General features: G+C 37.4%; 1 protein-coding gene across 2 annotated transcripts in view; it reads left to right on the top strand.

Moving 5' to 3' along the window:
- The window catches only part of PKN2 (protein kinase N2), a 56423-nt gene that overhangs the window by 19798 nt on the left and 22759 nt on the right, over positions 1 to 13866 (top strand). The window contains exons 2-4 of one of the 2 annotated variants that reach the window (XM_055815103.1): positions 3279 to 3339; positions 4711 to 5011; positions 13203 to 13354. In XM_055815103.1, the coding sequence (XP_055671078.1) occupies positions 4780 to 5011; positions 13203 to 13354 (384 nt within the window). In that variant the 5' untranslated portion in view covers positions 3279 to 3339; positions 4711 to 4779. The remainder of the gene's footprint in view (positions 1 to 3278; positions 3340 to 4710; positions 5012 to 13202; positions 13355 to 13866) is intronic. The other variant, XM_055815102.1, reaches the window with a different exon arrangement.

Here is a 13866-nt window from a genome sequence, read left to right as displayed (position 1 = left end):
GGATTTTAGCATTATCTTTTTTTCTTCTAAGAGGTGGCAATTTGATAATCTCACTTTGAATTGGAAGTCATTCAGTTTACACAACTTAAGCAGATTCTCTGGTATTTCCAACTTTATGGTACTCTCTTCTGTCAGCAGTACCATTTCCGTCATTCAGCAGTTTAGACATTTTATTCTTCAATGGGAGTTTGGTTGGTAAGTGCAGTTTGGCAAGGCACCTGCTTCACTGATTATTTGGCTCAGAATTGACCTGGGGAAAAAGTGTGGGACTCCCATGGGTTTTCATAAACAACACTACTGCTCTCTTTCACCACATCAGCCAGAATAGACTCTGTGTATTATTAAAAGACATGCTCAGACCACTACCCATTATTTTCAGCAGCTATACTTAAAATATTTCCCAAGAGTACAGAAATTGAAGGCTGGCATCTTGAATTCATTTCTGTAAATAGATAGTCTTTGAGCCAGCAATCTAAGTGAGGTTGAGTCATTAGGCCATTGCAGCAGGAAAGCTATGAGTTCCTTCTCTCTTTTTTTTTTTTTTTTTTTTTAGCAGTAATATCTAATTTGTGGTCCTTCAGAGTTTATTGTAGTAAACACAGCTTCAGTTTCATTACATGCTGAGATGTTTCAGAAATCTGCAGCCTGGCTCATAAACATGTGTTTTTCCCATCACACAACAAGTACGCACCACTGCCTCGAACTGCTTCCCCTGCAGCCCAGAAAGCAGGTTGTTAGGAGCAGCACCGGCTGCCGCTGCCCTTTGCTGCTGTGGGGCACAGAACTAGGTCACCGCAGTCGGCTGTGGCACACGGGGAAGGAGGATGCTGTGCCAAGTGGTCTGGTCCTGGGACCACCCAAGAAAGATGAGCTACTGTCTTTTACCCAACAGTCAAAACACTACCAGAGTTAAAAAAGAAACTGAGAATCGGTACCTGGCTGCCCGTTCTTTTGTCTTCGATTCTAAAGCAGGGAGGCCTATTCTCTGTTTTACCAGCAAGAGTGGTTTAGTCATTATCAGCTTTGGAGCATTTCCACTCTTAAGATACTTCATGTTAAATGATTCTGGGAGGGAGAGTGAAGGAAGTGGTTGTGCAATATCCATTGATGGTTTCTTGGCATAGAGAATGTGAATGATTTCTTCTGTCTTTGCACCCTGCCCACTTGAGCAGTGCAAAGCAAAGGACCTGGCCCCTGCCTCCAGCTGTTGTTTCTATTTACATACTTAATTTTCACATTGAGGGGAGAGAACACCTACATCCTAATGGACATGAGGCTCAACCTGGGAGGGAGTTCATCCAAATGGGGAAAAGAATTTTTTGAAAGAATATTCAGCTCTAACAAGAGACTCGTAACAGGTTGTCATTGAATAAAGCTGGAATATCCTGTGGTTTTAAGTTGCTTCTCAGTTTGAAAGCAGAGTACGAGTTTGGCGTTTTGGGAGGTGATTTTTCTTAAAGAAAGAAACATACTTCTCTTACTCAACTGTTGGACATTCTGTCCGGTTGTGTCAGTCTTGGCATTATCTCCATTTTAAAATGGAACGTTGCTGCGGCAGCTCAGTTCTCCGGCATGAGGATCTGTCTCAAACCTTTGTTGCATCCCAGCAGCAAAACGTGTCAGCGCAGGAGCAGAGCAACTTCACTTGCAGAACACGCTCTGGCTCTGCTTTGGGAGCAACCTTCAGGGTCACTGCGTGCACAGTTGCCTCCTTGGAAGACTGTTTATTTCACAGTGACCTTTGTGCCAGGTGACACATCTAGGCAACTAGGTGACAGGGTACTTTTAGTTCAAAAGTATAATTAACTCTGGATGATAAGAGAGACAGAAGGAGTATCATCTGTGGCTTTTGGAGGGATTTAAAGATGAATGCTTAAATTCATAGGCAATGTGGCCAGCTTCCCGCGTTAGAATCATCACTGCTGTACTCTTAGCTGCCTCAGAAGCAGATTGAAGACAACGATTCTATATCCTGAAACTCTTAAGTCCAGGGACAAAGATGCTGCTGAGTAGAACTGGAACTTAATTACTCAAAATTTGGAATGCAAATTACTAATGATCATGGAGATTTAATTTAATTGAAGACTTGTTAAGAGACTGTATATGTGGAGCAAGGGCTCCAAAAACCTGTTTATGGAAGAATATAACATCCCTTTAACAGGTGGGATGTAGGGTTAGTAGAGGAATAAAAACCTCCCCTGTAATAAAATACGTTATTGTTCAATAGATAAACAATTAACTGAAGTCTCTTTGGGAAACCCTAGTCAAGAATATTTCTGAATTATTTATATTTTAATTACATTGTTCTGTTTGAGAAGTGTACCTTCTTGGCATAATTTTAGTGTACTTCGGGTGCTATTGGAATAAGGAATAAAGGTTTCCTTTTGCTTTTGGGGTTGGCTGGGGGGTTGTTTTGTTGAGTTTTGTGGGGGTTTTAACACCACTTGTCTTTCTCCTGTGAACTTAGTAATGTCATGCTTTGAAGGAGGTAGATGAGTTTATTTCTAGGAAGCTTGCAGAACAAATGCAAAGGATTATGGTTTAAAAAATACACTTTTTATTTACAAAAACTGGTTTGATCTCTTTTTAAAGGCTAAGTATTAGTATACTAATCTTGAGGCTCATTTTCTACTTCCTAGATTTGTTAGACAAACAGGGAAATCAAAGATCTGGATCTAATTTATATATACTTATTACCTGAACAGTTTGCTATACAGTTACTATATGAGCTTATTTTCAGTTTCAGTTGTATCTTAAAGCACTCAACACACGGTGGTTGGTCTCCGTTATGGATATGAACCTTTGTACTAGTTGTTCATCATTATTGATCATTCTTTAAAAAAAGTTGATTCTTTTTATATGTCTATATATGGAAACAATGTCCTGTATTTCCCAGTGCAACTATTAATAGCCTCTCTATATATGCATAATAAATTATTTATTTTAATCTACACTAACAGAAATGTACTTACAGGAGCCACAAGTGCACTCTTAAGTATAAATTTGCCTTCCCCCCCCCCCCCCCCCCTTTCGTTTCCTACTTGGTTTGTCACTTCTAAATAGCTTGTTTGTTGTCTTTTTCAACGACAGACAGATTCTGTGGCAAGATGGTGATTCTGACTACTTTTAATATTTAAGAATCTTTGAGTTGCTAACTTTTTGTATTAAAAGCTGAAGCTATGGATATAAATGTTTTAATAAGAGGGGTTTAAAGATGACTTAGTAAACAGGTAAAATTAGAGCTGAGGACTGACTGATGGATTGGATCTTGCTTACAGAAGGCACAATCACTGGAACGTACACAGATTGAAATAGTTTGACCAGCATTATCTGTTACAGGTATGGCCCAGCTCCAACTGTCATGATCCTTTTTTCCCCAAATTCTTCCAAAAACAAACTGTGGACTATATCTAGAGATCATGTGTTCTGGGACATTTTTACAGTTTATTAGCCCAATGCTGTGCTACTTGAACTCCTTCCTGAATGTTTTCTTCTGCTGTGCTGTTGGAGTTTCCAACAGCAGATAGTGATGACAACTAGTATTATACCCAAAACTTCCTGATTTTTAATCACCTCTTCAAATACCTTACTGTCCACTCAGATATTTCAGAAGTCTGGGCAACTTCTTCATTGTGTTTAAGAAAATTTACTGGAATTTTGGTCTTTTAGGTAGCTACATAAAGATCAGGCCACACATATACTAAATACATCCTGAATTATGACTGGATCAGATTCTAAGTTTAGGAGAGCCCTTATTCAGTCTTCACTCACTTAGCTTTAGCTAAGACTTCTTGGGTAGGACCTAGTGTATACTCATGGTACAGGGTCCTTGTGTAAGACAAAAGAAGTGTTATTACATATGTAATTGATTGTATTTGTACTTTATTGATGTAGGTTCTGTAACATGCCCTTTGTACAGTTACTTCCTCAATGATACGTAAGCATACACTAAGCACAAGCATGACCTCATATGTACTGATGGTCTGAAGATTCTTTTTGTCCCCTGCTCCCTTACTACACCAACTCCCATTCATCAATGCAACTTTTTGTTGTTGTTTTTTTAATTTCAATTCAGCCTAGCTTGCCTGCACAAGAAAATAAGATTATTTTATTTTTACTTGAGGGATTTAAAAAAAAAAAATATCTAGCAGATTTCCAGTAACATCTTGACAAATCTTTATAAAGATGCCAGTGCTTCTTTAAACATTTGCAAACATCAATAAGGTTTTTCTTAACTTACTTTTTTCAATCTTTAAAAGGAATTTATTCTAATGAATGTATAAAAATTCATCACAGATAATAATTGTTGGAAGTTACTCTTATTTCCTCTATCCATTTGGTCTATTAAAACACACAATTAAATCTAGAAAATTACAAATGTGAGTCATTAGCTCTGAGGCATATAACTGCCAGGCAAGCAGCCATGACAAATCCAGAAGTATTTAAATCTCTTGGTGTTAAAAATAGGCACAGTAAAGACGTCACTAAATTTAAAATAAATCTGTTGTAAAATCTAACTCCAGTTAACATGTAATGTCTTGTGAGATTGTTGCTTTAGGGCAACATTAGTGTAGGCCCATGGTTAGTAAATGGTCTTACAAAGTGATTGCTTAATAAAGAGAGGCCTAAAGCCTAGGCATTTTAAGTGTGCAGCCTGCGTTGTCAAGAAACAAACTTTCCTGGTAGTTACATTACTGTTTTTCTTTCTAGGGGGATGCCAAAAGTCTTCTAGCCGCTGAGAATGTGAGCACTGGCCAAAAGTTGGACTTTTCAGATACAATGGTACAGCAGAAGCTGGATGAAATAAAGGACCAAATCAAGCGGGAAATAAGGAAGGAGCTTAAAATCAAGGAGGGAGCAGAGAACCTCAGGAAGGTCACAACGGATAAAAAGAACTTGGCATATGTGGACAACATTTTGAAAAAATCAAATAAGAAGTTAGAAGACTTGCATCATAAGTTACAGGAGTTAAATGCACACATTGTTGTAACAGATCCAGAAGACGTTGCAGGTACCATATGTTATTGTGAAATCAGTTTTTCTTCTTAGCTTAGATAAGCTGTGTCCCATTTCACTTGAAAAAATTGCTCTGGGAATGAGCAAATCCTGCTCATTCTGGCAGTTTGTTACTTATGTATGCCTATTTGTTTTGGTTCACAAGTGTCCTGCTGTTTTGAGTTTTAAATTGTTTTCTGGGGAGCATTGTATTTCACAGACTGTTTGATCATGGTCTAAAGACCAACTTAACATGTACCAGTTCTTCACTTTCAGTTATTACTATATTTTAATATTTTCTCGATCACCATAATATCTCCTAATAACTTTTCACTGTGTAAAAGCAAATTTCAGTAGGCCTTCCAGTGACTTTTTCTGAGTGTAGGCATGAATGTTAGTACACCTTTTTTATTCTATGGAGGGAAAAATTATAACATTTCTACTTAAAAGTTCTGTGGTTTTTTTTAAACTTAAATCTAATTTAAATTTAAAAGCTGTGTTATGCCACTTTGACTAACTTATCAAATGTTTCTTAATGTGGGAACAATTTGTTAAGTCTTCTCTGGCTTTTCCACAATGAAACTACCATTTTAAAGACAATTTGGAATTGTTTTCACAGAATGGTTGTAATTAATGGCTTTAATTAGTATTTTCTGTGGCATGGCAGTGACGCAATACTTATTTAGAATATATTTTTTAAAAATACAAGGGTTGGTATTTTAAGATGGAATGTTGTGAAAGTAAACAGTCCTTTTTGAGCTTTGTCAAATTACTCTGGAGGTATTGCCAGCCTCATGATGTCACATTGCACAGATTCTTTTTGGCAAAAAGTTAATAGATGTGCACAAGCCATCAAAGGTGTGTTTGAAGTTATTGCCAAGCCTTAAGAAGCTTGGGCAGTAGAATAAAATGACCGCATCATCCTTGTGAAGAAAGGTTGGTTACAGTGAGAATTCAGGAAAATATTGGCAGTTGGTATCAGGAACTTGTATTGCCTGGCCCTGTGACATGCTGCAAGATTGTTGAAGTGTCCATGATGGTCTGCACAGCATTTTCTCTATTCTCTGCTTTTTTTGCTTGGTAGCATACAAGGGGCAGAGGGTGGGCAGAGGGTGAGCACTACTAGAACTAATGAGGCAGAGTAGTTGCTGTAGCATGAAATGGGAATGAGTACAATAATGTATGCTTCATAGATACCCATTGGGTTTTAATCTGCATGAAGCATTCTGTTCCATATCGGCTAAGGTTCGTGAAAATCTACTTCAATGTTGACAGTAGTGTGGCTCTTAAAGGAAAGAATGGAACAGAAAAATAATTGTATACCAACTGTGTATAGAGTGAATATAAAAAATCTGATATAAGTTTGTGAAGTTCATCTAGTAGCAAAACTTGTAAAGTGGATGATGCAGAATGTTCTTGTTGGAATGCCCCTTTCCAATGTAGCATTCAAGTATCACAATGAGTTAATGAGCAATACTGTCTTTGCGTATGACTCGGGAAGTGCAGTAGACCCTGAGAAAGCATTTACTAGTGTTAAAGAGATGGTGTGAATACAAAGATCTGAATTATGTTGTTCAGATCCTTAGTATACTCCTGAAAAGGCCAGCAGTGCCGGGTGCATTTGTGGATAACTGTTAGCAGTCAGGTTCATCTCACCTCATGTTCAAATACCAGAGACTTCCATGAAAGGCTCAAAGGATTAAAAGAACAAGGTTGATAAACATGTCCTCCTCCTTGCTTTTGATGCATGCTGAACTTCTTAGTACTATGTTTTTCACTTTCATTCCATTCAAAGTGTTATTTGTAGATAGCTTTTACAGTCTTACTTAATTATTGAAATATGCAAGAAAAATCTTAATAATTCTGTTGAGATTGTTATGTTCTTTGTATAGTATCAAATCAGGTATTCCTATATAAGACCCATTTTAATAAAATATATTGCATAACCTTCTGGGGGAAAAAAGTAGTCTTTAGTTCTTTTAACATCTCTTTTTAGATCAAAGATCTATAAGCACCCACCCTCCAAAATTGAAATGCTTGAGTCTTTTATACTCTTTGCCTTGTAATTTAACTGTCTGTCTCCTTCCTTATCTGTGGTCACCAATTCATGGAGGGGGAGCACTATCAATAAACATGCTGTCTGTCTTGAGACTAATGGGTGCAAGTCATCTAGGTGATACTCTGATTTTTACTACTGAAGTCTTAGGTTTGACTTAAGGTATTCGTGAGCATGGCCTTTGCAAAATAAGATTGAGAATATAAAACTTCCAGCATGGCGACTGTGTGGATGTTTCTGTATATAAGTGTGTTAAATAGCTATGTATATTTACACATAATATTCAGCAAATACATGGACACAGCCCTGAAGACCACTGCCGTCTGACAAAAGATAGGTCTGTGGAGAGGCCACAGGTATCTCAGTTTGGGAGTTCTTGCTTTTGCTCAGGATCAACAGTGAATTTAATAACCGTTTACTGGAGCTCCCCAAATAAGTGCGTTATTTCTAGAGGTTAGCTTTTTTCTAAGTTACAGCTTCTCACTGTAGCTCATGTTTGACCTTCTTCTGGTCAGTTAGTGACAAATTATTTAAAAGAGAGAAGGAAATACATGGGAAATCTTCAGACTGCACAGACCATGAATGGTGAAAATAAGGTAAAGAGGGTTCAAGAGCTGTGGAGTCAAGGTCTGTGTTCCCTTTATGTACTTCAATACTTTTCAGGGGTGGCCATATCTATCTTTCTGTCTTCTAGAGTATATTGTGTAGGTTTTTGCATGTTCTAGGTAGCAAAGTCAGGACTGAGATCGATTGAGAAATAAGACAGAATCATTGCATGTAAGATGATGATCCCTTTGACCTGTCAGGCCTCAACTCTGAAAAGGTTTTTGGACTGTTTCTGTTGACTGGTTGAAAGGTCATTGCAGTAACTTGGAACAGTCATTTAGTCTTTCCTTGTTCCTGTATCTGAGAAGTGGGTGTGAACATATATTTGTAAAGTGCTCTAGATTTAGAACTGAAAAGTGCTATGCAAGCTGTTGTGACTCTTACTGCTGCTTATGGTATCAAGCAGTAACTTATGTTACTTTTTTAATGAACCACTGTTTTGTAGTGTAACTTCTTTGTAATCAGCATAGTGTAATCAATACATGTTAAAACTATTAAACATAGAGTTAATGAATCTACTGTAGAAAAATGTGTTTTCATAATATTTATCAAGTTAAGATGTTTTGATGGTAGTTTGCATAGAACTGAAAGCTTTCTGTGTCCGAATGTCATAGAAAATCATTTGTAGAACTATTTGAAGAATTGGTATTAAACCCTAACCAAAAAGTACAGTTTGCAAAAAAGCTATATTAATGAATGTGAGGGTAGACTTGGCGGTGGATGTATGATTTGGAAACAAGTTTTGGCATAACGTAGGTTTACTTTACATTATGGAATTGCTGGTGAATCTAGATTTGTTTTAGAAATGGGACTTTGTACCAAGGTCTGCCCTTATCATGCAGTGTATTAGTCATACTGAGACGCAGTTTTAAAATTTGAAGGTTCAGCACTTAAAAGTAAAGCAGAATGCAGCAGTATAAAATGCGTAGGACAAGCTTAGTGACCGTTATTACTGAAAATCTGAGTGATTTCTTTTAATGTGTAACATGGGCTGATTACTTCAGTGTTGGAGATGAAGGAATTTTCTCTTAAAAACATACTTTTCTATATAGTAGCACAGATACATGCTTTTCATGTGTCTAAAAAGTAGCAGTAGAGATTGGGTTTTAATGTGACTCTGCAAGGTGTAAGATTGAAATAGTTTACTTACAGCAAATCACCCATTTAATTAGGCATATAGTTGATAGGTAGAATATATATAAATTGCAGAATTAATCTGTTCCATAGAGCTGAAGTAAAGGTGGATAGGGAGGAGAGATGACAAAAAAGTGAGGGAATTGAGGAGACTGGATAAAACGTGGAGAACATGAAACCAAAAAGACAAGTTCACACCTCTTGCATTCTCCTAACTTCGAAGCTATCTACTTTACGCTAGGTTTGGCTGTAGGGGTCACAAAGAAAATTTATTTTACTTAAGAATATGACTAGCTGGCAGGGAAGTTAGACTGTTTGGGGGATTTCTTTGTCCCTATAAATGGCTAGGTTAATCTGTCAGACACCACAGTGTCCATGTAAAACTGATTACTGGAAGTGGTAGAGGTAGCAACCAAATTAGTAGAGGCAGTGACTTTTGAGACAGCGGACTCCACCTACGAGGCCCATATGCATAGGAATTCTATGGTAACTTTTGGGAACCTTAATGTAGAACATTATCAAAGCAATTTGAAACAATCTCCTTTCACTTGTTTAATAATTAAAGTTAGCCATTACTGAATTGAAATGCAGTTGAACTCCAAATGTTTCCGGGAGGTCAGTACTGGATGTTCTCTGAGTGCAGAATGTCCACTGCTGCCTTGGACTTACTGATGGCTTATTTGAAGTGCTGATGCAACCATCTGGCTCCCTGAGAAAAGCCTGATGATGCCTCTTTCTACCCCCCACCTCCAGCAATGCCTAAACATGCACCACAGATATTTTGGTTGGGTATGACACTGATGAGGCTAACTGCAATTAAATAGTCGCAAATAAGATTAAAATTAACTGGTTTACCAAAGGACACTTGCTGCTAATTGCGCAGTTTAGCAGCATGCTGCAGTACCATCTGGGAACCCAAATTCAGAAAGTTACGTGGGATCGTAGATTTCATGCTGAGCTTACTGAAGAAATACCATACCTAGCATCTGGGGAAGAGTCCCCAAAGAATGAGCAGCAGTCTCAGAAGAGTAGAGTTGTGTCACTAACAAATCTAACATACAGGAGCACCGATAAAAGGCAATTTAGAAGCAAGAAATATTTGCTGATGAGCGCTATGCAAAGACTCAAACAGGAATAGTTTTCAGAAGAGCAAAGATCACGGTTAAGATAAGCATTTCGGACTGAAAACTGCCATTGTCCTGATGCAATCCAGACATTTTAAAAAATAGTTAAACCATCACTATTAATGTATTTTAAGTCTTAAGAGTGTGTTTACATGAAAACAGGATATTGCAGGTGCTGGGGAAGCAATACTGTAGCTCTTCCAGCAGCCTGGATGTGTGCTAACTCTGCACAAAACTCTGTTAAGCAACAGCATTCACAGTTGTTCAGCAAAAATAACATTCTAGTTACTTGAAATGAAGTCAAGTTCACTTGAAATACATCTGTTACTTTACTTGATATTCACTGTCAAGAAGAAAAATGCCTAGGGGCACTAATCTCTACCCCAGCAAAGCTCTTGCTTCCTATGCAAAGGTGGACTTGAATGCATCCAAAATGACAAGTCTGTACTGTTCTTACTGACCAACAAATGTGGCAAGCTGGAGAATCTCTTATTTTCCCCAGTCCCTACTTACTTACTTGAGGAAAATACCAATTTGGTATGAGTACTTAACTCTTGTTTAACTTTAAGCATATACATAAATCCCCATGATTGCAATTATCTGGATTAATTTATTACTTATTTGTATTATGAAAATGACTAAAAGTCTCCAGATGAGATTTGAGCCCATCTGTAAAGTGTGTTACACAAATAGATCAGAGATAACTAGCCATACCAAAGTAATTACAACCTCAGCAGACATTACAAAGAGAGAGCGAAACAGCTAATATAGATGTAGCTTCTAGTGCTGCTGCTAAGATTGTCAACGCTTTCCATAATAGGACCAGTTTGTCTAGCTGATTTAAAACTTTAATCTGAATTCTTTAAGAAGCTGCCTCAGGCTACTTGCTGAATTGTAATTGGGGGGGGGGGGGGGGGGCGGGGAGGAGTCACTTGGAAGCCATTTCTGAAAAGCTGTTGGTAAACTGTTTGAGGTTTTTTTTTCTTTACAAAATAAATCTTTGTTAAGAAACCATATTGTGCCATGTTTGGGAGTTTAGTGAGCAACTATTATGCCTGAAGGCAAAAAATTATTTCTTCCTAGCAATTAGTCCATGCTGCAGAAAAGTTTCCTTTGCTGCTGGTTACTAACAAAGCATATAGTAGAACCATTTAAACTAAATGGTAGACAGTAGTTTAGGTCCACAAGTGCAGACTAACGCGAGATGACCCAGGTAAGTGATGTGGTTCCACCTACACAGTGCAGACACGCAAAGAGAGATAATAACAGCTGCCTGGGCAACCTGAACCATGGTATCTCTAATTAGTCCTTGACTTGTAACTTGAGTTTGTTTTAATGCAAGGGAAGGCTGCTTGTATGCATCTTTAAAAGCTGTGAAAACAGACTGCAGGAGCCCCACAGTCTTCCCAGGGATCATCAGAGGCCTGGGATCTTTAAGTGGTAGAGGCCTGCATCGTAAATCTAAAGTGGATAAATATTCATTTATACGATTAATCTACTTTACAAGGAGACTTGACACTGTGACTTTCAAATTTCACATTTGTTCTAATTTTGAATAGATTATTAGGTGACGATTAGTTGAATGTGAATTCGTAAGTGAGAGGAAAGTATGTTGTTAATCTTGGTTTTATTAATAACAGATTTAAGGTAAGCTGTTCAAGTGCAGTTCCACAGAGAAACCAAGCCAAAACATTGAGGAGAGAGTGAACGACAAAACAGATGAGGAGAAATACAGATTTAATTTTATTTTTTTTAACATCTGGTATTTTCTGTACTACCCTTAAGGAGTGAGGAGGATGCAGTTAAGAGTCTTGAAGTGGCTTGAAGTGAAGAGTGAATTAGCAGCAGAGGAAATTAAAACTTCTCCTTACATGAAATCTGCGTGTAGCCTCAGCAAAGGTGGCCATTTAGGAGGAAATCACACAGCAGACTTGAAAGTAAATGTGTTAAGTCTGCAAAACTAGTTATCAGAAGCTTTTACAGAAGAAATATGAAATGTCAGATAAGGCATCTCCTCCCCATGACACCTCATAATTAATAATTTGTAAGTTACTAGTGCAATGCCTGTGTTTTCTAATACTTGAGGATTTCAGGAACTTGATCCATCATCTTAGTTTTAATTCAAGGAAGATTAACTAAAATTGGAAAAAAAGACTGTATTGGTGGTATTGGGTAAATACCTTCCAAGAGACAACTAGTGTCATTTACCCATAGTGAAGGTATTTTCTCAGTTGTTAGGGTAGAAGAAATCAACCACAAAAAAACTACTACAGTGGATGTAATTTATCCTCTTTTACAAAAAGTTTGAAAGAGAAGCTGTTGGGACTGTTAGGGAAGATAGTTAGCTAAAAGGACAGTTGCGCTGGACATAGTTAAGTATTAGGAAATAGTCCAGTGGCCGCTTGCTTTGATTTCGTTAACAGTTCATGTTGCAGAAGCTGAAATACCAATCAGTGATTAATAGACGGTACTGGAGGAGGATAGGAAAGTTAAGGAGTATGACTATACAATTTGATTGATAAAACTAACTTGCATTCCATTCAATTAATCTAGTAAGATGGAGATCTAAACACAGTAATATTGTGAAATGAAAAAGCTTTATCCTTCCCACAGATCAGTTGTTCAATAACATGTCTGCCTATATATCCGATAATCCCAGGATTCTGTTACGATTCCAAAGCAAAAACTGTTTCACCTAACTACTAAGGAAAAGGCGCGTTTTATCTAGTCTTAATTTTGACATAAATGGTGTTTGCAACACTCACGCTAGAATCAGTGAGGAACTGCTTAGTATCTGTGTTTAGACCGTGCTCAGTGGTACTGAATATTATTGTCCAAGTTTGTTTTTAAAACATTTAGATTTATAATCAGGAGTGTAAGAAAGCTTAATGAGAAGTTGCATTTTTAATTGACTCAAGACATTCCAGATGAAATAAATCTCCTTTGAAGCGAAAATAGAATAGGCAGGTTTGCAGCTAGGTCTACCACTCCTGGAAGTGATTCATGTGAATTAGGACACGTGTAGGAGTCACTAGGCTTTCGTGAGGCTTTTCATGTTAAGGCGCATTTGCAGTGCTGTTGCAAAGTAGCTCTGGACAGGAGGGTCAGTCTTAATACTGGAGTGTGATGTTCCAGCTTTGTTTAATCTATAACTTAATAGAATAGAGTTTAGGCTGTTTTGTGGGGAGGGGTTTGGGGTTTGGTTTTTGTGAGGTTTGAGGTTTTTTCTTTTTTTCTTTTTTTTTTTTCTTTTCCTGCACATACTACATCTTACCTTTAATTCACAGATTGTCCTAGGACTCCCGATACTCCAAATAGCGATCCTCGTTTTTCTACTAACAACAGACTGATGGCCTTAAAGAAGCAATTGGATATAGAACTGAAGGTAAAGCAGGGAGCAGAAAATATGATACAGATGTACTCAAATGGCTCTTCAAAGGTAAGACTTTGGAATGCTTAAAGAACATGACTGTAGATTTTTCATACTGCTGTGGTATGAATGTACAGTGTATAAACAGTATGCAATTTCAGTAACTTTTAGTTTGGGGTATATTTTTGTTAAATAGTTATGTCAAATCTACTACAAATTACTGTACTGTTTTTTGTTGCGGTTTGATATCCACTCAAGAGGTTGTTTTATCAATTTGTCCACATGCAGTTCAACCTAAATAACAAATCCGGCTTACTAAATTTAGTACATCTAGTAATCTTTGATCATGTGCGATTCACGTAGCAGCAAAGCTTGGTATGACACTGACTGGTATCTAATGCTTTCCCTAGCTCTGCTAAAAAAAAAAATTCCATTAGTTTAAAGTATGCATCTGAAATGGTCATTTAGTTGTAGTTTGCAGTAAAAAGATTTGTACTAAATATTTGTGTGAATAAGATGTGTATAGTATTCTGATACAAGTTGTTATAATCTGCATTAGTACACATGCACATAAAATACAA

Source organism: Falco peregrinus, chromosome 10 (assembly GCF_023634155.1).
Source record: "Falco peregrinus isolate bFalPer1 chromosome 10, bFalPer1.pri, whole genome shotgun sequence".
Lineage (NCBI taxonomy): Eukaryota > Metazoa > Chordata > Aves > Falconiformes > Falconidae > Falco > Falco peregrinus.
The sequence above is the reverse complement of the archived record's forward strand: the minus strand, read 5'-3'. Positions and strand labels throughout refer to the sequence as shown.